We start from the raw sequence: 27,070 nt of genomic DNA on the forward strand, positions 1-27,070 counted from the left end.
ATGTTTCACGGTGGGGATGGTGTTCTTTGGGTGATGTGTTGGGTTTGCACCAGACACAGCGTTTTCTTTGATGGCCAAAAAGTTCCGCTTTTTTCTCATCAGACCAGAGCACCTTCCTCCATACATTTTGGGAGTCTCCCACATGCCTTTTTCGCAAACTCAAAACGTCCCATTTTGTTTTTTGCTGAAAGTAATGGCTTTCTTCTGTCCACTCTGCCATAAAGATCAACTCCATGCAGCTTACGGCTTATTGTCGTCCTATGTACAGATAGTCTAGTTTCTGCTGTGGAACTCTGCACCTTCTCCAGGGTTACCTTAGGTCTCTGTGCTGCCTCTCTGATTAATGCCCTCCTTGCCCAGTCCATGAGTTTTGGTGTGCAGTCTTTGCAGGTTTGCTGTTGTGCAATGTTCTTTCCATTTGGTTATGATAGATTTGATGGTGCTCCTAGGGATCAAAGATCTGGATATATTTTTTCTAACCTAACCCTGACTTGTACTTCTCAACAACATTGTCCCTTTCTTGTTTGGAGCGTTCCTTGGTCTTCATGGCAGTGTTTGGTTAGCGGTGCCTCTTGCTTAGGTGTTGCAGCCTCTGGTGCCTTTAAAAAGGTGTGTATATGTAATGACAGATCATGTGACACTGAGATTGCACACAGGTGGACATTATTTCACTAAATTATGTGACTTCTGAAGGTAATTGGTTGCACCAGAGCTTTTATGGGCTTCATAACAAAGGGGGTGAATAAATACGCACATGCCAATTATCAGTTTTTTATTGTTAAAAAATATGTTTTATGTATATATTTTTCTAATTTTACTTCACCAACTTAGACTATTGTGTTCTGATCCATCACATATAATTCAGATGAAAACAAAACAAAACATTGAACTTAGGCCACTTTCACACTGAGGCGCTTTACAGGCGCTATATCGCTAAAAATAGCTCCTGTATAGCACCTCTCCGAGGGCTTTCACACTGCATCAGTGCACTTGCAGGACGGTACAAAAAGTCCTGTAAGCTGCATCTTTGGAGCGCTGTAGGAGCGGTGTATTCACCGCTCCTAAAACGCCCCTTCACAGTAAAAACAATGGGGCAATGCTGCTAAACGCCACCGGTTTTATCCCCCGCTAGCGGCCCGAAAAGGGTTAAAACTGCCCTGATAGTCGCCGAATAGTGCCGCTAAAGCAACGCTAAAAATAGCACCGCTTTATCGCCAACACCCGCCGCAGTCAGAAAGTAGCCTGAAGGTCATAATGTAACAAAATAGGTAAAAAGCCTGGGGGGGGGGGGGGGTGAATCATTTTGCAAGGCACTGTAAGTTTGCATAAATTATAGGGAAGTGAGACACAGGTATAAGTATACAGTACTCCATACTACTTTACATTGTAGATCAAATTCATGAAACAAAGAACACTGATGAAATGTGGGAGTGCTTTAAAGATCTGCAACTGACAGCTTAGTGCCAGATACCACAGCATACCTTGAGAGTCCATGCCTCTATGACGTATGGATGGGTGGTTATATTATGGCTGATCTGTGTATATAAATGAGAACCTTTTTTTAGGCCTTGGGTTCAGCTTTAAACTGATCGCCTAAAAATATGAACACACCATTCACCCTCTGAACCAAATCATTGTACAGATAGGTGTGTGATCAGTGTTTATTCTCTATACCTGTGTAGGGAGCAGTTCTGCTGCTCTAGTTACTAATTGCTAACATTCCAATTAACAAAAGTAACCCAGCAACAACCACGACAGACACAAAAGAAAATTCCCCAATACCCTCCATAGCATCATTCATTCATTATCTGGAATCATATTTTCATTCCACCATAAGGTTCTAGAACCCAGGTCAGGTTCATTAATACCAACTTCTAAAAATGCTAGTTGCCTGGCTGTTCAACACATTGCACAAATTTACATTTCCTATAGGAAACCTGGCCTGAGGTTTTGAAAACAATAGTTTAGAGTCGCTGACCCAGGCCAAGCATGTAGTTCAGGATTTTTTACTTTCATTTGACTTCACTGACTGCATGGTTGTTCCAGGTCAGAGACTCAAAGTATCAAAACCAGAGTAAACTTCAGATGTCACCAATGGCAGCCTACATATTTGTAACTACCCACTAGGTATTGAACCAGGATCAGGATGGGGACTGTACCTTTAAACCCAAATCAGCAGCTATCATACTTGTGTTCAGTTCCTTTGGACCATTATATTAAATTATCATGCAATTCTGTAGAGGTTATAAATAGTTTTTCAATTCAGCACTTGTGATTTCTCTGAAACCTCGTTATGTTCTGCTGCCACATGCCAGCTGGTAGCGGGAATCTGGCTTTCAGTTCCAGCTCTATAAGATTAATGTGACAGCGATCACTGTGTGGATCCAAAAACAGGAGGCGGGTCAGTGGCACAGAATCTGCCGGCTCTGAAAAGTGATGTCCCCCCCCCCCCAATTTTATGCAATCATATAGCATGGCAGAGGGGGATGCCTCACAATGCAAGTATACACTGTGAGCACTATGTGTATTACTATTCCCAATTTTTTTGGCATGCAACACAAATCCTGAATATGTATCGCTGATTACATATGTAGTCACTTGGTAAGAGGTCCCCTTTAACCCAAAACTGATTTTTTTTAATTGAAGTGGATGCGTTAGGAACAGATCATTCCCATCTTGGTAATCTGACCATGAAATCTCTGTACCCAAGTTTTCCTACCTGTTCTGGGGAAAGCTTCCCATGGTCCCTAATAGTTTTCTTTCATTTGACATTTTAAATCATGCAGCAGGAGGAGCAAGACTCCCAGGCATTAGTGGCTGAATCTGGAACACAGGTGGGGGCAGGCCCATATCTAGACATCATGTTACCTATGCACACCTGAACACGGATGCCCTACTTTAATGCTCCGTCCCTTGAGTCATGTGATACAATTTATGAAAAATGAAATCTTGGAAGGCAGAATGTTGTCCGATTTACTTTACAAGCTACTTTTCAACTGTGCAGGCAACCAAACTGCAAAGAAAGATGGTTTTATTTTTCTTGAACTGTAAAGAGTCTTCTGACTCCTCAAAACACCCCCTGCATCCCAACAATTCTGTTGCTAAATGTATCTACAAATAACCAGTGGAGTTGGAAAAATTAGTATTAGTTAATGTTGAAGCTTTGTGCTGCTCCACTTTATCCTACTCCTGTAGGCCCTGACCCATGAATACTAATACTATAAACGCAGGCCTGATAGGATGAGCTGGCCATTAGATTTCCCCAAGGGAAATAAGGGGGTGACTAATCCCATCCACATCCACCCATCTCTAAAATATCAGCATTGGACCCAGGGTTTCAGTTAGAAATCACAGGGCCCCATACAGACTACTTGACAGGGCTCTCTTCCACCGACTGAAAGTGTGAGGACCTATCAGTCCCTTTCTCTGTAGTCTCAGCTGCACAGATGAATAAATAGGAAGCACTCCAAGGCTTCCTGCTCATTCACAAACTGAAGCACGGTAAAGACAGTTTACTATGTTTTAGTAATGGACACAGGAGTGATGGTACTGATTGCTCACCGTGTTCATTCAGGAAACGAAGGGGCCAGTAAATGACATTTACCGGCCCCTTCCCCCACTCTCCATCCTGAAACATCCCTATATGCCCTCAGCAGCTTCTGGCAGGGGAGGAGGGAAGCAGACAGCACTGCGGGGAGAAAGGGCACACAGGGGGGTCCGGACAGCAGATGAAAGGGGCACATGTGCTAGATCCAACCCCCCTGCAGTGCACACGGAGGGGGAAAGAAGAGAAGCGGGCAGTGCTGCAGGGGGAGGCAGAAGAGGATACGTTTCTGCAATAAGACAGTACAGCTGGATCTCTTGCTCAGCAGGTGCCCGGTGCCCCGCTTTTGACCTGATGGTGCTCGGGCCCAGTACAGGAGGGCTGGCTGTACTGCCTTATCAGCGGCCCTGGTTGGACCCATGATGCACTCTAATGCGGACTTTCTGCAACTTCCTACAGAATTGGATTATGAATTATGAGGATGTTTTTAAGAGAGCTTAAACAGCCTATAATGCTTTGCTGGCAAGGCCTGCAGTGCTTGTGGCTTTTAAATAGCTGCAAATGAATTCCCAAGGAGGTCAGGATGCAGATCTAATGCAAAAACACAAACTACTTCATCGATCTGAACATTGTACTTACAGACACTCTGCTTCCTATCTGTGATCTGGTCTTGTTCATCTCCATTTCCAGAAATCAGGGACAACATGATCACTCCAGAAGCAAGGGGCGCTTAAGACTTAATGCCATGTAATAACCTGAAACAAACAATATAATATCACTTGGCTACTCAAGAAGTTGGAACTACAAATATTATTTAATATGGCAGCACAATGATAGACAATGTACAGTTAACCATATCATCAGTATAGGGCTGATTATACATGGTAAAATGTGATTGTACAATCTCTTTTTGATTGAGCAACGACTATAAAATGCCTAGTTAAATATAAACCAAATAGATTATTTAGATAGGCCCTCAGGTGAGAAATATACACCGATCAGCCATAAGTTTATGACCGCTGATGGGTTAGGTGAATATAAATAATTATGTCGTTACAATGCCATCTGAAAGTCAGTGGGATATTTTAGGCAGCAGTTAAACATGTTGTCCCTGAAGTTTATGTATTGAAAGCAGAAAAAAATGGGCATTGCAGATTGTTGTGTATGGAGCTGTATAGCCACAGACTGATCAAAGTGCCCATACTGACCCATTTCCAAAGCCAAAAGCACCTACAATGGTCACATGAGCATCAGAACTGGACCACAGAGCAATGAAGAAGATGACCTGGTCTGATGATTCATGTTTTCTTTTACATCTCATTGATGGCCAGGTGAATGTGCATTGCTTTCCTGTGGAAGAGATAGCACCAGGATGCAAAAAAAGGAAAGCCTTCTGTTGGGAAACCTTCCCCTTCTGCTGCGAAATCTTGGGTCCTGCCATCCATCTTACCAACTACAAACGTTGTTGCTGACCAAGTACACCTCATCATGGACACAGTATTCCCTGATGGCAGTGGCCTCTTACAGCAGGTTATTGTGTCCTGCCACACTGCAAAACCATTTCAAGAATAGTTGGAACACAACAAATTTGAGGTGTTGACTTGGCCTCTATACTCTCCAGATCTCAATCTATCCAGCATCTATGGGATGTGCTGGAAAAACAAGTCTGATCCATAGAGGCGCCACCTTGCAATTTACAGGATTTAAGGTATCTGTTACTGATGGCTTGGTGCCAGATACCACAGCACACCGTCAGAGGTCTAGTGGTGTCCATGCCTGGACAGGTAAGGGCTGTTTTAGCAGCAAAAGGGGGACCTACTCAATATTAGGTGGATGGTCATAAAGTTATGGCTGATTGATGTATATGGTAAATCTAAAGGAAACTGTGCATAAATGATACAGTTTATAGTGTATGTCCACTTAAACAGGTTATTCAGCCATTTCCTGTTTAAATTAAAAGTCAGTAGCTACAAAAACTTTAGGTGCTCACTTTTAATAAACAGACACTCACCTGCCCAGGCATCTTTGGTCCCCGATGATGTTAGCTCTGGGCTGCCGGCTGTGACTCCTTGCAGCTTCACAGCCGGCTTCCCAATGTGCATGCGTTAGCCATGCTGCGCCCTGTGGGTGGTCCTGTAGCTTTCTGGGACCTGTGAAGTGTCAGGCAAAGAAGGGGGAGGATAACTATCAAAACTAGGTACCCTCTGATGAAAGTGATGACAGAAACGCGTCAGAGCGTTGCTACGCAACTATCTATAGAGTCGGCTTATCCTCATCTGTCCTTCCCGGGAACACCGCGGGAGCGGTGAGAGGTTAGAGGGAAATGTACGACTGACATAGTATTGATGTTACATGTCCTTATATTATGCAAACATTGTGAGTATTTTTTGTGAGATAATTTTAAATGAATAAATAATAGTTGTACTCGATTACGCTATGTGGAATTTTTTTATCTATTGCTTGCAATGAGCAAAATACAGATGAAGTGTCCAGTGAACAGCGATTATCGTTTTGATTGATAAGCGTGTTAATCAGCAGGGTCTGGTAAGTGGATCACCTACAGGGCTGTGGCACAAGTGGTGTGGTGATGGAGACTTGGGATCGCTGCTAATATTTTCTTCTACGATCGTCTAGGTTTATACCTGCCTTTTCTTAATGGACTTTCACTGAGTGAATCACCATTTGATACTTTAAGCGGACTCTTAGGGTCCATTCACACAGGGGCAACACGACTTTGAGCGAGACTTTGGGAGGCAACTTGGACACGACTTGAGTATGAATCACAACACGACTTGAGGCAACTTACAAGGCAACTTGAAGTTGCTTCCAGGACAGGGGACTTTACCAGTGGGCCAGTCACATAATAATCAGCTCTGTGGGAGGGAGGGGTTTGCCTAGAAAACTACTTTTACTTCCCGGAAAGTTGCTTCAGTTAAGACAGGGGATCAGACTTGGAGGCAACTTCTATTGAAATCAATGGGTACAAGTCGCCTAGAAGTCGGATTAAGTAGTACAGGAACCTTTTCTGAAGTCGGAGCAACTTCAGTAGTGTACATTAAGATGGCTCTCATTCACTTACATTGATTTTATCATGTTGCGCGACTTGAGGCAACTTGGGGCGACTTCAAGTCGGATCCAAAGTTGCTCCTGTGTGAATGGACTCTTAAGCAGTTTGATATTTTTAAATATTTACTATTTTTGCACTAGCGCTGCTAATGTTTTAGAAATTTTTTCTTTGACATATATTTGATGCATCTCTTTTTAGTATAGCAGCTGCTGACTATTGTTTTGTCAATATTTCTTTCTGTGTGCGCTGAGGGAGGGATACTGAACATAGTTTTTTTTATCTCTCATCCTTTGATAAAACTAGGTACCCGCTTCCCCCCAAAAAATGTTTAAAGCGCCAACAGTTATGGGGGGGGGGGGGAGATGAGGCGGAAGAACAGAACTTCCTCTGTTGGGTAAGGTTCTGCTTTAGTAATGAAGCAGAATACGAAATAGAACATTTATCAGCACCACAGATAGTTACACAAAGTATATATCTAAACCCAAAACATTTTTGTTCTTTTGGATGGAGTACGGAATTGTAAAAAACATTTTTTATTTTTTTTACCCTCTATGCCCCAATAAGGTGATTTGCCTTCACTTCCTGTCCCATAGACACAAAAGGAAGTACAAAGGAATCTCTCTAAAGTTAGGAAAATCCCCAGAAAACAGTTGTCACTGGAAGAAGTGTCCCTGTTGGAAGACTTACTTTCTATTTCTGTTCTATTGTATGCTTGGGTCTAGACTAGGGATGAGCTCAGGCGTGTTCGCATGGTCCACGTGCAGAGCCCGCCAGGAAGTCGGCGCAGCGCTGCACTAATCACAGGCAGTGAGACATTGCCCCATCTCTGCAGCCACGCATCGGGGCAATGTCTGTCTGCCTGTGATTAGCGCAGCGCTGCGCCAACTTCCTGGCGGGCTCTGTACGTGGACCATGCGAACACGCCTGAGCTCATCCTTAGTCTAGACCAGCATTCGCTAGCCTCTGGTGATTACATCTATGAAGGGACAAAACTCAAAGGATTGTCAAACTACCAACTGATTTTTCATCTGTTTTATTAAAGTGCAAAAAATCCCTCATTCATGTGTACTTTATTCCACTGCCTTTTGGCAGCAGCTGGAAGATGTAGAGAAGCAAGTAAAGTAAGGGGTCACATAGTGGGAGATTTACTAAAACTGGAGCACACAGAATCTGGTGCAGCTGTGCATAATAACCAATCAGCTTCTAACTTCAGCTTTGACAATAAGTGCCAGTTCACACTACAGCAATTTGGGATGTGACTTGTTAGACCTCAAGTTGCTGGACATAAGAAATTCCATTGAAGTGAATGAGAGCCATCTTAATGTACACTACTAAAGTTGCTCCGACTTCAGAAAAGGTTCCTGTACTACTACTTCAAGGCGACTTCTAGGCAACTTGTACCCATAGATTTCAGTGGAAGTTGCCTCCAAGTCGGATCTCCATCTATATTGAAGCGACTTTACAGGAAAAAGAAAATAATTTATACAGGCACTTCCCAGCTTTACCCAGGCAACCCCTTCCCTCCCACAGAGCTGATTATTCTGTGATTGGCCACAGCTGAAGTCACCGGTCCCGGAGGCAACTTTAAGTCGTGTTATAAGTTGCGCAAAGTCACGCTGAAGTCGCCTTGCAAAGTTGCGCTGTAAGTCGGGTTGTCCCTGTGTTTACCGAGCCTAAAGAAGGAAGGAAGCTGATTGCACCAGATTTTTTGTGATCCAGTTTAAGGCCTGGTTCACACTTATGCATTTTTTTAGTGTGCTTTCAGTTTTGCAGAAACACACTACAGTCCATTTAACATGGTTTCCTATGGATTATGTTCACAGCTGTGCATGTTATGGAAAGGGCCAGGGACTTTTTCTGGTTTTTGATTCCATTGACTTCAGTGGCTCATAAATGTATATCAAAAAATGCAAAATGCATCTGGAATATGCAAACTGCAACCTGCATAGGTGTGAACCAGGCCTTAGTAAATCTTGCCCATAGTGCATGGTAATTCAAAATAACAAATACATGCTGTAAATGCTGCAGTCTGTCAGTAACCATTACCACATCAGTTTTTGTTCATCTGAGCCCACCCCTCCTTATATCACCTATTGATCCTGACAATTCATCTGTTATTCTTCCACTTCCTTTAGCTGGTTGACAACACTGCTTGTTCTGCAGTGAAATTGTGCAGCAATGTTGTTACCCTGTAGACAGGATAGTCTTAAACCCCATACACACTATCAGATTATCTGCTGATTTCTTCCTTCAGATTTACCAAAACCACATAATATGAGGTCAAACCTTAGGACAGGGCTTGACAAATTTGCTTGGAATCTAGGAGCCAGCTAAAAAAGTTAGGAGCCAGGTCGGTAACGGCAATCCAGACCTGTCCCTGGCCTGACATGGAGACGAGTGAGGGGAGGATAGCGCGGCCCCCCCACCTGTCTCCATGTCATTGCCCATAGCTCTTAGAGGGACATTTTATTTTTTATTTTTTTTTTTTCAAATGACAATTTTTTTTTTTTTTTTGTTTTTTTTTATTGCATTTTAGTGTAAATTTGAGATCTGAGGTCTCTCTGACCCCAGATCTCATATATTTAAGAGGACCTGTCCTGTTTTTTTCAATTACAAGGGATTTTTACATTCCTTGTAATAGGAATAAAAGTGACAATTTTTTTTTTTTAAAAGCACCGTGAAAAAATAAAAAGTTAAAATAAGAAAAAAAAAAATGTTTTAAATGCGCCCTGTCCTGCCAAGCTTGCGTGCAGAAGCGAACGCATACGTGAGTAGCGCCCGCATAGGAAAGCGGTGTTCAAACCACACATGAGGTATCGCTGCGTTCGGTAGAGTGAGAGCAATAATTCTAGCCCTAGACCTCCTCTGTAACCCAAAACGTGCAACCTGTAGAATTTTTTAAACGTCGCCTATGGAGATTTTAAAGGCTAAAAGTTTGTCGCCATTCCATGAGCGGACGCAATTTTGAAGCGTGACATGTTGGGTATCAATTTATTCGGTTATTTTTCACAATATAAAAAAATTGGGCCAACTTTACTGTTATATTTAATTAAAAAAATAAGACTTTTTCCCCGAAAATGCGCTTGTAAGTCCGCTGCACAAATACGGTGTGACAGACAGTATTGCAACGACCACCATTTTATTCTCTAGGTTGTTAGAACTCCTAAACACACATATATATATATTATATATATATATATATATATATATATATATATATATATACACATATACACACACACACACACACACACATTTTTTTTTTTTTATTATTCTAAGTAAAGGTGAGATGGGTGGGCAGTGAAAGCTTCATTAGCATCGCTGGCTGTCATACCAACAGCCACCACTAGATGGCGCCAGATTACAGAACTAAACATAGGACCACAGAAGGCCTCAAATCCGCGGCCTCAATTACCGGCCGGCGGCGGCGCGGCCCGACACGATCACGCCAGGGGGGGGTGGAAGGAGACAGGATACCCCCGCTGTGCTGCCCCAGGCGCCAGATCACAAATTCTAGTCGCCAATGCGATCTGGCGCCCGGGGTTTGTCGAGCCCTGCCTTAGGAGATTCAATGTGTATGCAATCAGGCAGGCCCTTCTACTACATGGTTTTGGTAAACCTGAAGGAAGAAATCAGCAGATAATCTGATAGTGTGTATGGGTCTTTAGATGCAAATGTAGTAAGAAATGAACATTAGGTAAGCGACAAACCAAAAAAACCCTAACGCCAGCTAATATTTTGCAGTTACATCGAGACATACAGCTAAAAAGGTAAGCGCCATAAGCCACCAGTGTTTTATGGGTTGTCTCTTCCAACTGGACAACCTGGTTTGCAAAATATAAGACATGGGAATTGAAAATGAATACATACCTAGGAAAACTATAATACACATACAGTAATCAGAATACAATATTTCTTATAAAAGTGAGCTTTCAGTTCCGATGATCAATGTCTTCCAGTTCACCTGCAATGAATCCCTTCCAGTATATATGTTATGAAGCCAAGCAAAAGTCAGAAGTGATGTAAGTAGAATGCAACAGATGCATGCAAAGTGAGGAGCCGTATATCAGCCAGGTATGGTGGAGAAGACACTTTGGGGTGGCAAGAAACCTGGCCGAGCAATGTCACCGAGGAGAACCATGCAACAAATATAGGTGATCAAGGCACAAGGTGATGGTCATTGTAGAAGCATGCAAGAACATGTAGATTGGTCATACACTGCTGAGTCCAGGCAATGAGCACCAGGCAGATTGAAGACAAGACTGGAGTGCTGAAGGTGGGGCTGCAGGTAGACGAAGACCCAAGTGAAAGGCTGAAATCATTGTGGAGTTTCCTGCCTGGGTTGCTAGGTGATGACTATGCTTTGTTACTGTTCCCCTGTGTCTCTCTGACAGACTCTGACAACTCCTTAGGAATTGCATAAGACAAGCTTGGAGCATCTCAACTACAGCAGACCTGGGCAACCTCAACATTCATAGATCATAAGCACCAGAACAACCAGCCAACTAGTTTATGGACTATAAATATGATTGTACATACATTGCATATTCTTATGATTTACTAAATGTGTTTAAAGCTGTTGTATACCCAAACACAATTTTTTTTATTTAAAAAAAAAAAAAACAAAAAAAAAAACTGTAAGGCAAAGGCATGAGTTAGTATGTAGCGCATACTAGCTCATTATAAAATACTTACCTTAGAATGAGGCCTTGGCATCTGATCCCGATCCACGCCGATGGAGTGGACTTGTTCCCTTGGAGCTTCTCCCGGGTTCGCGGCTCTGGCGCTGTGAGTGGCCACGATTACATCAATGCCAAGTCATAAGTCATGTCAAGTTACATCACGTGAACTCTTCTTTCTGGCAAGGTCCGGCAGCGTCTGCAGGGCCTTCACAGTACATGCGCCACTGACGTCAGCAGTTGCGTGCAAAGTGAATATCTCCAAACCGCACAGGTTTCTGAGATATTAATTTTACCTACAGGTAAGCCTTATTATAGGCTTACCTGTAGGTTAAAAAAAAAAAAAAAAAAAAAAGGTATACAACCACTTTGCACTGTATATTTTTTGACAGCTGTAAAGGAGATTATACAACCACATTGTAAAATGCCAGCTTCAGTGTGCATTTCTAATAAAATTTTAAAAGATTAAGGCCTGGTTCACACCTATGCATTTTCAGTGTTTCAGAAACACACTACAGCCCATTTAACATGATTTCCTATCTATGGGTCATGTTCACATCTGTGTGTTTTAAACCAGTGAGTTTATTTGGAAAGAGTCTATTTTTTTTGCCCGTAGCCGATTCCTTTTTTCGTTTCATAGACTTCAATTGAAAATGCATCAGAAACACATAAAAATGCAGTGCTTGTACTTTGGATATCTTTTTGCTGCATCTTTGCTGGTTTCTCCTGCATAAGATCAGATACCTCCCAAAAATGTGACAAATTAAAAGTAGCCTGAGGTAAGCCGACATAAATCCGTTTTCATCCTCCTGCCCGTGGTTTGAACATGAATCCAGCTGTCCGCTGGCGAAATGCAGAAAAAAACTGTGTACGCAGATATCACAAAAGTGACATCTGCCCCTTTCGGGTCTGATTCAGCAGGAGATCTGTGCACAGATCACTCCGATAAATGGACTGGACATGGCCTGTGTGAAAGGTTCTGTACGAGTTCTACCAATTCTACTATCCAAACAAGACTCGCTGTTCCAGGTGAGGTTTTGAAAACCTGATGATCTGGACAAGTGCCCGCCTCGGCTCGCCTCCGCATATAATCAAAAGAAGAAATGGCCTCACTCTGTACTCAATCAAAATTCTTTTATTCAGAACATCCCAATGTGCTGACAGAAAGCTGGTAGATGCATTTCACACACTCCAAGTGTGCTTAATCATTACCGTAATGATTAATGATTAAGCACACTTGGAGTGTGTGAAATGCATCTACCAGCTTTCTGTCAACACTTTGGGATGTTCTGAATAAAATAATTTTGATTGAGTACAGAGTGCGGCCATTTCTTCTTTTGATTACCAATTCTACTGGGCATCCCATGTTTCCCTTACCCCATCCAAATTCAATCCCCTCAATAAAACAAAAAAAACAAAGCATATGGTCTGTTCTATGTCTCTGAGTGTTTGAGAAGTGAATGTCGGGCTGGGCAGGGTGACAAACAATCCAACATTTAAGCAGGCCATGAACTGCTGAAATTTGAGTTGTGGATTGCCTGTCAACATCACTTGGCCCAACACCCTTTGATCTGTAAATGAAAGAAGTTGGCCTGAAAACTGCCATCGAAAAGTGACTGCAGCCAGTCAGCTACAGCCACTGTTCAGGTATTCCAACAAGCACAGGTGGTAGCTATCAGAATATAATATTTGGCAGGAAATTCCTCCATCTATTTACTAAACAGGAGTGGGCTGGATGAGAGAGTATGGTTATCTCTACCATTAACACCTCCATTTCTTACAATCTTTTCTGTCTTTCAGAATAAGGTTGGCCATAGATCGTTTAAAAAAAAAAAAAACTGATTCCCCCATTCACACAGGAATCCTTTCTGCTGTGCTATTGTGTTCTGACAGTGGGGACTCCTCCGCTGTCAGAATATACTGATCAGTGCTACAGCCAGGGGCATTTCTAGGTGTCAAAAAGAACAGGGGCTTCAGCCCAAAGACCAAGGTCTGGCGGAGGGGGGTGCTACTTCGGCGTTTTTTGGGTGGGTGGTGGGGTTGTGTGCCGGCGGTAAGCTCACTTGCTGGTTGCTGCCTGGTTTACAGGTGGCCATCAATGCTGACCACTAAACTCACTTGCCTGCCACACTGACCTACCTACCTGACATGCACTGACCTACCTGACATACATAAACTGACCTATCTACCTGACACACATACACTGGCCTACATACACTGACAGTAGTGACACAAACACTGACCTACTTGACCAGGAGACTTCTGTGTCCTGCAGCAGCAGCTCAGCTGTGGTGTGCAGTGCACGCCCATCTTTACAGCAGGCAGCCGGAGGAGAGGAGGAGAACCGAGCAGGGATCTCACACGGTGGCTGCATTGTAATTCCCATCTTCTGGAGCCTGCAGCGCCTATGATGGATGTCACACGTCCCCGCAGTCCCACCATTGCACCAGTGGGATGTCTATCAGCTCTGCAGGCTCCAAAAGACAGGACCTGCTATGTGACTCGGCGGCGCTCAGGGCTATAAATAGAACGGTGCCCACTCGAGACTCTGACTTTTCGGGCCCCACTCGGTGCTTCAGCACACTTAATTCCTGAACATATAGATTACCTTTGATGCCGTGGACGGGACATTCATGTCACTTTTCTTACTCAAGGGGAGTCTCTGTTATCGTGCACCATTGAGTCCCATGGAAGCGTGTATGGGTTAAGGTAGATCCCACAGGAGATATGTCTTTATCCAGGCCCAGTTACATGAACTCTCATTTGTGATGATAGGTATTTACAATCCCTTTCCTGCTAACTGTGTTTAAGGAACAATGGTCTTTGCTGCAATGTACCCAGAAGCCTATGTCTTATACTTAGGTGATTTTTAACCTACTCTTGGACCCGGTCATGGATAGACACAGTGGCCTCACAACCTCAGATCCCATCTGCTTTTGGCTCCTTGGTTACCGACTTTGGTTTTGTGATTTATGGCGAGTTTTCAACCCTCCCGCACTAGGGCATATTCATGATCCATTCCTAGCAGAGAACACCTGCTGATTTGGCCCTGGGCAATTATACATTTCTTACCAAATTGTCCTCTATTACATGCCTTCCTAGGGGAGTGTCAGATCATTCGCATTTGTCACTTTCAATTGATGGATCAAAATTTGGCAGAACCAATTGAATTTCAATCAATCTGTGGCCAGCTTTAGAGAATGTTTAGCATCCAACACTTGCTGTATCAACTTTCGGCATCTCCCTCCTGGCCACTACATCACTAGTATGCCCCTTTAAGAATTCAGGAACACATTTTGGATGTAGATTTGTGGGAGGGAGCCGCAGCAAAAGAGCCCGATGTTGAAATTTCTAGCAAAGATTGGACGGAACATGTGTTAATGGTATTGTAAATACACTTTACACAGCTGGGTGTAATTAAGCATTTTATTTGTATGACAGTTTATTAACTAAAGGAGCAGTCTTCACTTTGCAAAGCGTATGATCATTCACTGCATTAAAGTGAAATTGTGTTCACGTTGATTACCCAATCATGTCAAAGGGAAATAAGATTTTTTGTTTGCACATGATTGGTTGATTAAAGATAAAACAGCTCCACAATATTCAATAAGCTTAGGAAACCTTCACTTTACAAAGTGAACTTGCTTGATTCCTTTAGTAAATCAGTCCCAATGTCTCTGTATAGCAATGTTTCAACTCCAGTCCTCAAGTAACCCCAACAGGTCATGTTTTCAGGCTCTCTCATTATTTTGCACAGGTGATTTGATCAGTTTCACTGCCTTAGTAATTACCACAGCCATTTCATCTGAGGGAAATCCTAAAAACATGACCTGTTGGGGATACTTGAGTTGAGAAACATTGCTATATAGGACAACCTTACATTAAGTAGGTACAAGATAAATAGTAGAAAGTGGCTGTCTGCAATGGTAAAAGCAAAAGCTGCTTATTATGAGTGCCATTTCCCAGGGGACGCCATAATCCTATCTCTATTTACAGCAATCAGCGTACAAATTGGTGCTGGGATTCTTTCCTCGTAACAAAGAGGCGGATGGGGAGTCGGCGTGCTATTGACGTGAGCAGGTAACTCTCAGCTGCTCCCAGTGCTGATTGGGTCACATGTCTATGATTCCATGTGTGTGCTAAAACTGGCAACCTCTACCAAACCTCTTCATCTCTGCAGAATGATGACATACTGTTAGGCTCCCAACAACATCACTCATACCTCCCAACATTCTGACATGGGAATGAGAGACACCTATTAGCAAAAGTATGTAGGCAAAGGACAGGCACACCCCCTGCCATGCCCCCCTTAACCACTTGCTGACCAGCCGCCACAGTTGCACTGCTGCAGAATGGCACGGCTGGGCAAAGTGATGTTATGTTACTCGCCCCCGGAGCTGATGTGAGTGCCCAGTGGTCACGATAAACGCCAGCCTTCCGTGATGGCTCAGGGCACACCGAGAACCGGGATCTGTGTGTGTAAACATACAGTTTCCAGGTCTCTGAGGGGAGAAGAGACAGAGCATGAACAGTGGCCTGTCATCTCCCCTACACAGTCCCCTCCTCCCTTTAGTTAGAACACACACTAGGGAACACAATTAACCACTTTATCGCCCCCTAGTGTTAAGCCCTTCTCTGCCAGTGACATTTTTATAGTAATCAATGCATTTTTATAGCACTGATCACTGTATAAATGCCAATGGTCCCAAAAATGTGTCAAAATTGTCCAATGTGTCCGCCATAATGTCACAGTTTGAAATAAAATCTCAGATTAATCTCAGATTACTAGTAAAAAAAAAAAAATTATAATAAAAATGCCATAACACTATCCCCTATTTTGTTGAACCCATAAGTTAATTTCTACCACTACTATTCCGTTATATTGGCCTTTTGGAATTTACAAATGCGGCAATTAAAAAATTGGATGAAAGGTTTTGCACTGGGAAACACTTTTTTATAGATAAATAGTGCATTTTATATATAGCTGTATAGAGCAGACCAAAATGAGGGAAAAATGAGGAGGAAAGAGGGACAGAGGGACTTTGGTCCAAATGAGGAACAGTCCCTCAAAATCAGGGACAGTTGGGAGCTTTGCATCATTAGCTGCATGTTTGCTGCAGGTCAGTGATACAAAAAAAAAAGTTAAAGCCAGAAATAGCCAGACAACTAGCATTTTCAAAAGGAGAACAACATTTGTAGCCTTTGTATTTTTGATAGTACAAGTTTTTGGATTGTCACTCCACCCAAAACTGATATTTCAGATTTGACTGGCCATCAGTTGCCTGATTTAGTCTCTGACATCTTACTGCTAAAAATACAATGGCAGCAGAATGTGGGCAGACCAAGTAGTAAGTCTATTCTCTCTTTGAAAAACAGCAATCAGCAGTGTGAGGTATCTTTCACAGCAGAGGGGTTGGTCTTTTTCATAAAGGATCCTGGTGAGGGAAAATTGAGTATGCAAATGAGGCTAATGTGTCAGGGTTAGAAGGTTGGTTAGTGTTAGGATTAGGTGACAGGGAGGGTTGGTTTTAGAGACAGGGATGGTTAGTGATAAGGCTACAGAGATGGTCACTATTTTCTGACATGGATGATTAGTGTGAGGGTATAAGGATGGTTAACATTAGGGTTATCGAGATTGTAAGTATGAGGGTTACAGGGATGAAGGGTTAAGGTTACTAGGGTGGAAAAGGACAGTTAGTATTAGGTGACTATAGGAGGGTTGGTGTGTGGGTCATAGAAAGGTGTTAGGATTAGGACGATTAGTATTAGGTGACTATAGGAGGGTTGGTGTGTGGGTCATAGAAAGGTGTTAGGATTAGAAGGACAGTTAGTATTAGGTGACTATAGGAGGGTTGGTGTGTGGGTCATAGAAAGGTGTTAGGATTAGAAGGACAGTTAGTATTAGGTGACTATAGGAGGGTTGGTGTGATGATCATAGAAAGGGTTAGTGTTAGGATTAGAAGGACAGTTTGTATTAGGTGACTATAGGAGGACTGGCATACGCGTTATAGGGAGAGGTAATGTTAGGATAATGCCGCGTACACACGTAGCAGACTATCCGGCGGACTTTCCGCCGGACTTTCCGAACAAGCTACCTGCCCACACACGGTACTTTTGCGGCAGACAAATACGGCGTACTAAGTCCGCCGGACTATCCGCTGTACTTTTGAAATGAACGGACTCGCCCACACGCGGAGGAAAGTCCGCTCATTTTGAGCGTGTCTACAGGTAACCGGGGCCAGCGACGCCTCCTTCGCTTCACCTGGTATGGACTTAAAGGAGAATCCCTACGCCAAAAAATCGGCGTGGGGGTCCCCCCCTAGGTCCATATCAGACCCTTATCCGAGCACGCTACCCAGCCGGCCAGGAAAGGGGGTGGGGACGAGCGAGTGCCCCCCTCTCCTGAGCCATACCAGAACGCGTGCCCTCAACATGGGCACGTGCCCTCAACTGTGCGGCCCCCCACCCCAAAGCACCTTGTCCCCATGTTGATGAGGACAAGGGCCTCTTCCCGACAACCCTGGCCGTTGGTTGTCGGGGTCTGCGGGCAGGGGGCTTATCGGAATCCGTGAGCCCCCTTTAATAAGGGGCCCCCGGATCCCCCTGGATCCCGGCCCCCCACCCTATGTGAATGAGTATGGGGTACAATGTCCCCCCCGGATCCCGGCCCCCCACCCTATGTGAATGAGTATGGGGTACAATGTACCCCTACCTATTCACCTGTGAAAAAAAGTAAAAAAAAAACATAACACACAAGGGTTAAAACAGTTTCTTGCACAGCTCCGGGGGGTCTTCTTCCGTCTTCGGGGGTCTTCTCGCCGGACTACTCCTATCTTCTGCTCTTTTGCTAGCTCTTTCACTAGCGGAAGAGCCAGGCTTTCTTCTTTGCCGCCGCCCTCTTCTTCCGACTTCGGGGGTCTTGTCCCCCCTCTTCGGTTCTTATTGCCGGGCCACTGCGCCTTCTTCTAGCTCGTTTACAAGCGGTGGCCCGGTCTTCTGTTCGCCGCTGTCGCCGTCTTCTGTTCTTCTCTTCTGGAGATGTTGCCTCGTCGCTGTCTCCGGTCACAATGACAGGCACGCGGCGTGCGGTGATGTCCCTATATAAGTCACCGAACACCGCGTGCCTGTCATTGTGACCGGAGACAGCGAAGAGGCAACATCTCCAGAAGAGAAGAACAGAAGAAGTCCCCACCCCCTTTCCTGGCCGGCCGGGTAGCGTGCTCGGATAAGGGTCTGATATGGACCTAGGGGGGACCTCCACACCGATTTTACGGCATAGGGATTCCCCTTTAAGTCCATACCAGGTGACGGGGCCAGCGATGCCTCTTTCGCTGGCCCCGGCGACGGCTTCAAAAGTCTCCGGGCGGGAAAAGTCCGTTCATTTCAAAGGTACGGCGGACTGGCACACAAACGGCCATACTGTCCGCCGAAATGCAAGTCCAGCGGACAGAGTGCAAAACTACTTTCTTAGTCCGCCGGACTTTTGGGTAAAAAACAGTCCGTCGGAGCCTACACACGGGCGGATTGACTTGAGTCCGCCGGACTTTTCCACCAGATTGTTTGATCGTGTGTATGAGGCATTAGAGGATTAATTAGTGTTAGCTGACTATAAGAGGGTTAGTGAGGGTTTTAGGGGGGCTAGTGTTGGGTGACTAGGAAGGTTAGTGTAATGCCGCAAACATGACCGGACTTTCCGCCTGAATAAACTCTGAGGCCGCGTACACACGGGCGGACTGTTCGCCCAACCTTGTCCGCTGAACAGGGTTTGGGCGGACAGTCCGCTCGTGTGTGGGCTTTCAGCGGACAGTTTCAGCGGACAGTTGGACGGACAAAGTCTTTCGGAAATTCCGAAAAACTGTCCGCTGAAACTGTGTTTGAGCGAACAGTCCGCCCGTGTGTGGGCCTGTCCGCTGTACTTTCGAAATGAGCGGACTGTTCCCGCTCGGAAAGTCCGCCCATTTCGAGCGCGTGTACAGGTAGGCGGGGCCCGCGAAGGAGACGTCGCGGGCTCCGCCGCCTGGAATGGGCTTAAAGGGGAACCCCAACGCCGAAAAAAATCGGCGTGGGGGTTCCCCCAAAGTCCACACCAGACCCTTGTCCGAGCACGCTACCCGGCCGGCCAGGAAAGGGGGGCGAGCGAGCGCGCCCCCCCTCCTGAGCCGTACCAGGCCGCGTGCCCTCAACATGGGGGGGTGCCTTGGGGAAGGGGGGGCCGCGCGGCCCCCCCACCCCAAAGCACCTTGTCCCCATGTTGATGAGGACAAGGGCCTCTTCCCGACAACCCTGGCCGTTGGTTGTCGGGGTCTGCGGGCGGGGGGCTTATCGGAATCCGGGAGCCCCCTTTAAGAAGGGGGCCCCCGGATACCGGCCCCCCACCCTATGTGAATGAGTATGGGGTACAATGTACCCCTACCCATTCACCTGTGAAATAAAGTACAAAAAAAAAACACAACACAGGGAAAAAATATTTTATTGCACAGCTCCGGGGGTCTTCCGTCTTCGGGGGTCTTCTCGCCGGACTCCTCCGCTATCTGTGTGTAGCTCTTTTACTAGCGGAGGAGTCCGGCTTTCTTCCTCCCCGCCGCCGGCCTCTTCTCCCGACTTCGGGGGTCTTGTCCCCCTCTTCGGTTCTTCTGCCGGGCCACCGCGCCTTCTTGTAGCTCTTTTACAGGCGGTGGCCCGGTCTTCTGTCGCCGCTGCCTTCCGTTCTGTCGCCGCCTTCGGTTCTTCTGCCGGGCCACCGCGCCTTCTTGTAGCTCTTTTACAGGCGGTGGCCCGGTCTTCTGTCGCCGCTGTCGCCGCTGTCGTCGCCGCCGCCGCCTTCCGTTCTTGTTCTTCTTCTTGTTCTTCTTCTTCTTCTCCTGGAGATGTTGACTCGACGAGCTCTCCGGCCGGAATGCCAGGGACACGCTCCGCTGCCACTTATATAGTGACAATGGGGCGGTGTCACATGGTATATGTCACATGGGTTGGTCACATGGTGACCCCGCCCCCTTACGATGTCATAGTCCCCATGTGACATCAACCCATGTGACCAACCCATGTGACATATACCATGTGACACCGCCCCATTGTCACTATATAAGTGGCAGCGGAGCGTGTCCCTGGCATTCCGGCCGGAGAGCTCGTCGAGTCAACATCTCCAGGAGAAGAAGAAGAAGAACAAGAAGAAGAACAAGAACGGAAGGCGGCGGCGGCGACGACAGCGGCGACAGAAGACCGGGCCACCGCCTGTAAAAGAGCTACAAGAAGGCGCGGTGGCCCGGCAGAAGAACCGAAGGCGGCGACAGAACGGAAGGCAGCGGCGACAGAAGACCGGGCCACCGCCTGTAAAAGAGCTACAAGAAGGCGCGGTGGCCCGGCAGAAGAACCGAAGAGGGGGACAAGACCCCCGAAGTCGGGAGAAGAGGCCGGCGGCGGGGAGGAAGAAAGCCGGACTCCTCCGCTAGTAAAAGAGCTACACACAGATAGCGGAGGAGTCCGGCGAGAAGACCCCCGAAGACGGAAGACCCCCGGAGCTGTGCAATAAAATATTTTTTCCCTGTGTTGTGTTTTTTTTTTGTACTTTATTTCACAGGTGAATGGGTAGGGGTACATTGTACCCCATACTCATTCACATAGGGTGGGGGGCCGGTATCCGGGGGCCCCCTTCTTAAAGGGGGCTCCCGGATTCCGATAAGCCCCCCGCCCGCAGACCCCGACAACCAACGGCCAGGGTTGTCGGGAAGAGGCCCTTGTCCTCATCAACATGGGGACAAGGTGCTTTGGGGTGGGGGGGCCGCGCGGCCCCCCCTTCCCCAAGGCACCCCCCCATGTTGAGGGCACGTGGCCTGGTATGGCTCAGGAGGGGGGGCTCGCTCGCCCCCCTTTCCTGGCCGGCCGGGTAGCGTGCTCGGACAAGGGTCTGGTGTGGACTTTGGGGGAACCCCCACGCCGATTTTTTTCGGCGTTGGGGTTCCCCTTTAAGCCCATTCCAGGCGGCGGAGCCCGCGACGTCTCCTTCGCGGGCCCCGCCTACCTGTACACGCGCTCGAAATGGGCGGATTTGCCTCCTCCTTACGTGGGCGAGTCCGTTCATTTCAAAAGTTGAGCGAACTGTTTGCCCAACCTTGTTCGTCAAACAGTCCGCTCATGCAAATTTTGAGCGGACTGTTTGCCGAAACTGTTTGACGAACAAGGTTGGGCAAACAGTCCGCGCGTGTGTACGCGGCCTGACGGTCTTTCCATCTGAGTTCCGACCAAACGGACTTGCCTACACACGATTACACCAAAGTCTGTTTGTTTCTAATGCGATGACGTACTGTCTAGAAAAGGAAGTTCAATAGCCAGTAGCCAATAGCTGCTCTTGCGTTGTATTTGGTCTATCGGAATAGCATACAGACAAATGGTTTTCCCGATAGGAATTAATTCAGTTGGAAAGATTTAAAACATGTTCTATTTCTAGGTCCGGCAGAATTTTTGAAGAAAAAAGTCAGATGAAGCCCACACACGATCGTAATATCCAATGAAATGATTCCGTTGGAATTTTTCTGCCGCAAAGTCCGGTCATATGTACGCGGCATAACATTCAGTGCTGGGAAAAGGTAATCGACTGCCCAGGGTGAACATGTCAAACTGCGCCCCTCCCACCCAGAGGGTATGCATGGGTTAAAATGTATTACTGCCTAGTACACATGATGAGAAAATGGGATGAAAACAAACACATTTGGAGAGATCGTATGATAATCTGATCATTAGTGCACAGCTTTCAAGAGCTGATTACGACAGTTCATGTAAAAATATCACAAAATAAGCATCAAAAAAGTATTTTCAAGATAACGGAACGAACGATTTTCATGTAATTATTATGGAAAATGAGTATGAAAAAAAATCCAATGACCAAGACATGCTCGGAAATTAAAGGATAGATTATAATACATCATTTCTGAAGTTGTATTCCATCAAATGAGAATTTTTGTAACTTTAGTAACCTATTTGTTTTCCATATGAGACTAGCATGTAAAAAAAATTAAAAATTGTCCGATATTCTCATAGTGTGTATGGGCCTTTTATTCTAGGAATAGATGGAGTAAAACCACTTAAACTGGCATACATGCATAGTTTTTTTTTTCATTCAGCCAGTGGATGCAGAAATCCCCTCCGCCGAAATGTATTCTGACAGTGGGGACTCTTCTCTGTCAGAATACACTGATCAGCACTGCAGCTTGCTCCTGGTATATTCACCGCTCCTACAGCGCTGCAAAGAAGCTGCTTGCAGGACTTTTTGTGGTGCCTTGACAGCGCGGCACCCCAGTGTGAAATCACTCAGGCTTCACACTGGGATTGCAGCTGAGGCTTTTTTCAGGCGCTTTACATTCGCTATTTTTAGCGCTAAAGCGCCTGAAAGATGCCTCCAGTGTGAAAGGGGTCTAATGCATAGAATGTATTAAGGTGAAAAACCACAAGACTTTACAACTCCTTTAATGTTCCGAAAAGGATGATGATGCTGAGGCTTTGGGTGGAAGGGGAGAGCACTGCAGCAAATAAACATGAGGCTATTTCCCCCCAGCACTGCAAGGATGGACTATCACACTTTGCTGTAGTTGGGTTGCATCACATCACTTGTTATTAATGGTGAAGGGGGCAGCAAACAGTGGCACTGCCACCCCCCCCAGTTGGTCAGTTGATCGGGTTCGGAGCACTTAACTCATCTATGGGTCCAGAGCACTTACCCCATCTATTGGCGGGCAGCGCTTCTCCCGGGCTTCATCGGCGCCTTCCTCTGCTCTCTGCGGGCATCGTGGTGGCAGCTTTCCCTGCTCTCCGTAGCTTCCGTCTCTTCCCTCCTCCTCTGTGTCCAATTGGGGTGCTTCTCTTTTCAGCCAATCAGAACACGGGTCTCATACCCACTTCCTGATTGGCCGGGAGGAGGATCAGTGTTTCAATAGCAAATATTTATTTGCTATTGCAACACACCTGGGTGGGTTTGTAGCGCAATGCTCTATGCCCCAAGCCCATCCTATTTTTAAGCTTATTAGAGCCTCTGGCTCTAATCAGGTGCTTCAAACCCCTCCATTGGAATTAATGCGTCCGGCCTCCTGGTGCCCCTAATGCCCAGGCCGCCCTGGTCTGCTATCTATCATCTCTTATCTTTAGTCTGTTCGAGGAGAGCTCCCATGTGTGCTGAGCAGAAAGTGGTGATCGGGGCTGCAGTCTTGTGTTGTATGCCTGCTCTGCCAACCTGTACTAGAGCTCTCACTGTCACCATCCAGCCTGCCAGGAACCTGTGCCTGGGAGAGTGTTTCTCTGTGATCAGTGTTCATTTTGGTCGACTAAAATATTTTCGTTGACTAAATTAATACTATTTTAGTCAACTAAAACACTTCAGATGAATAAAATACAACTAAAACTAAAAAGGCATTTTAGTCAAAAGACTATGACTAAAATGAAATTGAAATTAACACTGCACTACCACATAAGAATATGTAAGGGGCATCGAATAAGCTGCTGAAAGAAAAAAAAGGCTTTTCTTATTTATTTTTTCTCCTTAATATTTAATGTTGGTAAAATATTCAGGTAATATGAGCAAATGCATTACAGCCAATAAAGTTTACAGTTTTTTTTTTTTTTTTGTATTCTAAAGTTGTACTTCTGTTTGTCAAAAAGCAATATTTTTGTTTATGAAACTTGGTTTTATTTATGATGACGTTATATAACACAACCTGTGCCTGTAGTGCATGTTCAAACACCATAAGGCTCCATGCACACTGAAGCTCATAAATGGCCGTTTTTGGGAGTTTGGGCATTTTTTTAGCAGCCCATCCATAAACTCCCCTCTATATTATCCTATGTATCCATGCACACATGTATGTTTTTGTAGGTTTATCAGCAGTTGAGTTTATGGGCTGTTGTCTGCAACCAGCACCAGCATTTAACGTTTTTGATCCATTGAAAAAAAAAAACATTTCTAAAAAAAAAACAAAAAAAAAAATTTCTAAAAAAAAAAAAAAAACTAACACGGAAAAACACAAAAATAAAAACGCTATCGCAAAAACTTTGCAAGGCACTGCAAAGCTACTGATGTTATTATAACGTGATTTTAATGTTCAGTGTGCATGGAGCCTAAATAATGTTATTCGATTTTTACTCCAGGAGTAAATAAAGAGTTTGGCAATACTAAAGAAATGCTTAAAGGGGTTGTAAAGGTAAATGTTTTTTCACCTTAATGCATTCTATGCATTAGGCCCCTTTCACACATGCGGACGATATGTCCGTATTTCATCCATCCGTTTGCGGATGAAATACGGGCATACATTCATCCCTATGGGATAGCGGGTGTCTGCGGATGTTCACACCCGATATCGTCCGCCTCCGCTACTGTCCGATTCTGCAGACGGAGGAAAATCCTATTTTTCTATCCGTCTGCAGAGCGGATCGGATGAACACGGACAGACGGTCCGTGCTCGTCCGATCCCCATAGAGGAGAGCGGAGAGCTGACAGGGTGGTCCCTGCACAGTGTGCGTAGACCGCCCTGTCCGCCGCCGGCTCAGCGGGGATAACGGAGCGATCCCCGCTGAGCGAGCGGATCATCACGGGGCGGATCATTACTGATCCGCCCCGAGTGAAAGGGGCCTTAAGGTGAAAAAACATCTGACAGTGCCTGCGCCCCCAGCCCCCCGTTTTACTTACCTCACCCCTCGAAAATCCCGCGCTCGCCCCTGCTGTCCTTCCTCGCCACTCAGCCAGGCCGCTGATTGGCTGGAGTGGATGGATTGAAAGCAGCGCAGCCATTGGCTTGCGCTGCTGTCAATCACATCCACTGACGCGGAGTGCCGGGGGGCGGGGCCGTGTGATACAGCGAGCGGCTATAGCCACCAGCTGTATCACGGGAGCGCACCCGCAGGTGCTTCTCACCATGCGAGGGAGCTCGCATGAACATGAGAAGTACCTGCGGGAAGAAGCAGAGACAGCCGCCGAGGGACCCCAGAAGAGCAGGTTCGGGGCCACTCTGTGCAAAACGAGCTGCACAGTGGAGGTAAGTTTAACATGTTTGTTATTTTTAAAAAATAAAAAAATTTGTTTTACAATCCCTTTAAATAATGCATAACTAAACCCATTTGATTTTAGTCGACTAAAATATTCTGGGGATTTTAGTTGACTAAAATACAACTAAAATGAAAACAGCAGTTTAGTGAAAAGGCAAAAATACAGCTAAAACTAAAATGCCATTTTAGTCAAAAGACTATAACTAAAACTAACTTGAAATTTGATGTAAAAATGAACACGGTCTGTGATGCTCGAGTGTTTTGGCACCCCCCTCCCATACTTCGCCCAGGGCAGTAGCCCCTTCTTGTACCGGCCCTGGTAAGGGTTTTAGTGATAGTGTTAGGATTATTTTACAGTAAGGGTTAGACCCCCTTTCACACTGGGGTGGTGCAGGCATTTGCGGTAAAGCGGCTCTATTTGGTTGCTTTTAACCTCTGCTAGCGGCAGAGGAAAAGGGTTATTAGCGCCCGAAAAGGGCCGCTGCCGAATCGATTTGCAGGCGCTTCGGCAGCGGTGCCCTTTCATTTCTTTTTTTTATTTTAACAATACATTTTTATTGGTAATTAACCACTTTCAGACCGGACCATTTTGCTGGTAAATGACCAGAGGTCTTTTTACAATTTGGCACTGCGCTGCTTTAACTGGTAATTGCGCGGTCATGCAATGTTGTACCCAAACAAAATTTGCGTCCTTTTCTTCCCACAAATAGAGCTTTCTTTTGATGGTATTTGATTGCCTCTGCGATTTTTATTTTTTGCGATATAAACATAAAAAGACCGCAAATTTTGAAAAAAAATGATATTTTCTACTTTTTGTTATTAGAAAAATCCAATAAACTCAATTTTAGTCATACATTTAGGCCAAAATGTATTCAGCCACATGTCTTTGGTAAAAAAAAAGTCAATAATTGTATATTTATTGGTTTGCGCAAAAGTTGTCACATCTACAAACTAAGGTACGTTTTCTGGAATTTACGCAGCTTTTAGTTTACGACTGCCTATCTCATTTCTTGAGGTGCTAAAATGGCAGGGCAGTACAAACCCCCCCAAATGACCCCATTTTGGAAAGTAGACCCCCTAAGGAAATTGATAAGTGGCATGTTGAGCCCATTGAATATTTTATTTTTTTGCCTCAAGCGGTTGAATAATGACAATAAAAAATAATTTTATTTTCTTTTACACAAAGTTGTCACTAAATTATATATTTCTCACACATGCTATGGGCATATGTGAAATGACACCCCAAAATAAATTCTGCTGCTTCTCCTGAGTACGGGGATACCACATATGTGGGACTTTTTGGGAGTCTAGCCGCGTACGGGGCCCCGAAAACCAAGCACTGCCTTCAGGCTTTCTAAGGGCGTAAATTTTTGATTTCACTTCTCACTACCTATTACAGTTTTGAAGGCCATAAAATGCCAAGATGGCACAAAACCCCCACAAATGACCCCATTTTAGAAAGTAGACACCCCAAGCTATTTGCTGAGAGGCATTTTGAGTCCATGGAATATTTTATATTTTGCCACAAGTTGCGGGAAAATTACAAACTTTAATTTTATTTTTATTTTTTTCACAAAGTTGTCACTAAATGATATATTGCTCACACATGCTATGGGCATATGTGAAATGACACCCCAAAATAAATTCTGCTGCTTCTCCTGAGTACGGGGATACCACATATGTGGGACTTTTTGGGAGCCTAGCCGCGTACGGGGCCCCGAAAACCAAGAACCGCCTTCAGGTTTTCTAAGGGCG

At 45.3% G+C, this 27,070-nt stretch overlaps 1 protein-coding gene across 1 annotated transcript in view; it reads right to left on the bottom strand.

The window, feature by feature from the left end:
* Window positions 1-10,951, bottom strand: part of PIP5KL1 (phosphatidylinositol-4-phosphate 5-kinase like 1) — a 75,302-nt gene extending 64,351 nt beyond the window's left edge. Inside the window, exons 1-2 of the mRNA XM_077478769.1 lie at window positions 10,482-10,951; window positions 4,184-4,299 (exon numbers count right to left, since the gene is read on the bottom strand). Of these exons, the coding sequence (XP_077334895.1) occupies window positions 4,184-4,228 (45 nt within the window). The 5' untranslated portion in view covers window positions 4,229-4,299; window positions 10,482-10,951. The remainder of the gene's footprint in view (window positions 1-4,183; window positions 4,300-10,481) is intronic.
* Between the last annotated feature and the right edge of the window lie 16,119 nt (window positions 10,952-27,070).

This window comes from Lithobates pipiens, unplaced genomic scaffold (assembly GCF_037356315.1).
Source record: "Lithobates pipiens isolate NorthernLeopardFrog02 unplaced genomic scaffold, aLitPip1_a1.2 Scaffold_1, whole genome shotgun sequence".
Lineage (NCBI taxonomy): Eukaryota > Metazoa > Chordata > Amphibia > Anura > Ranidae > Lithobates > Lithobates pipiens.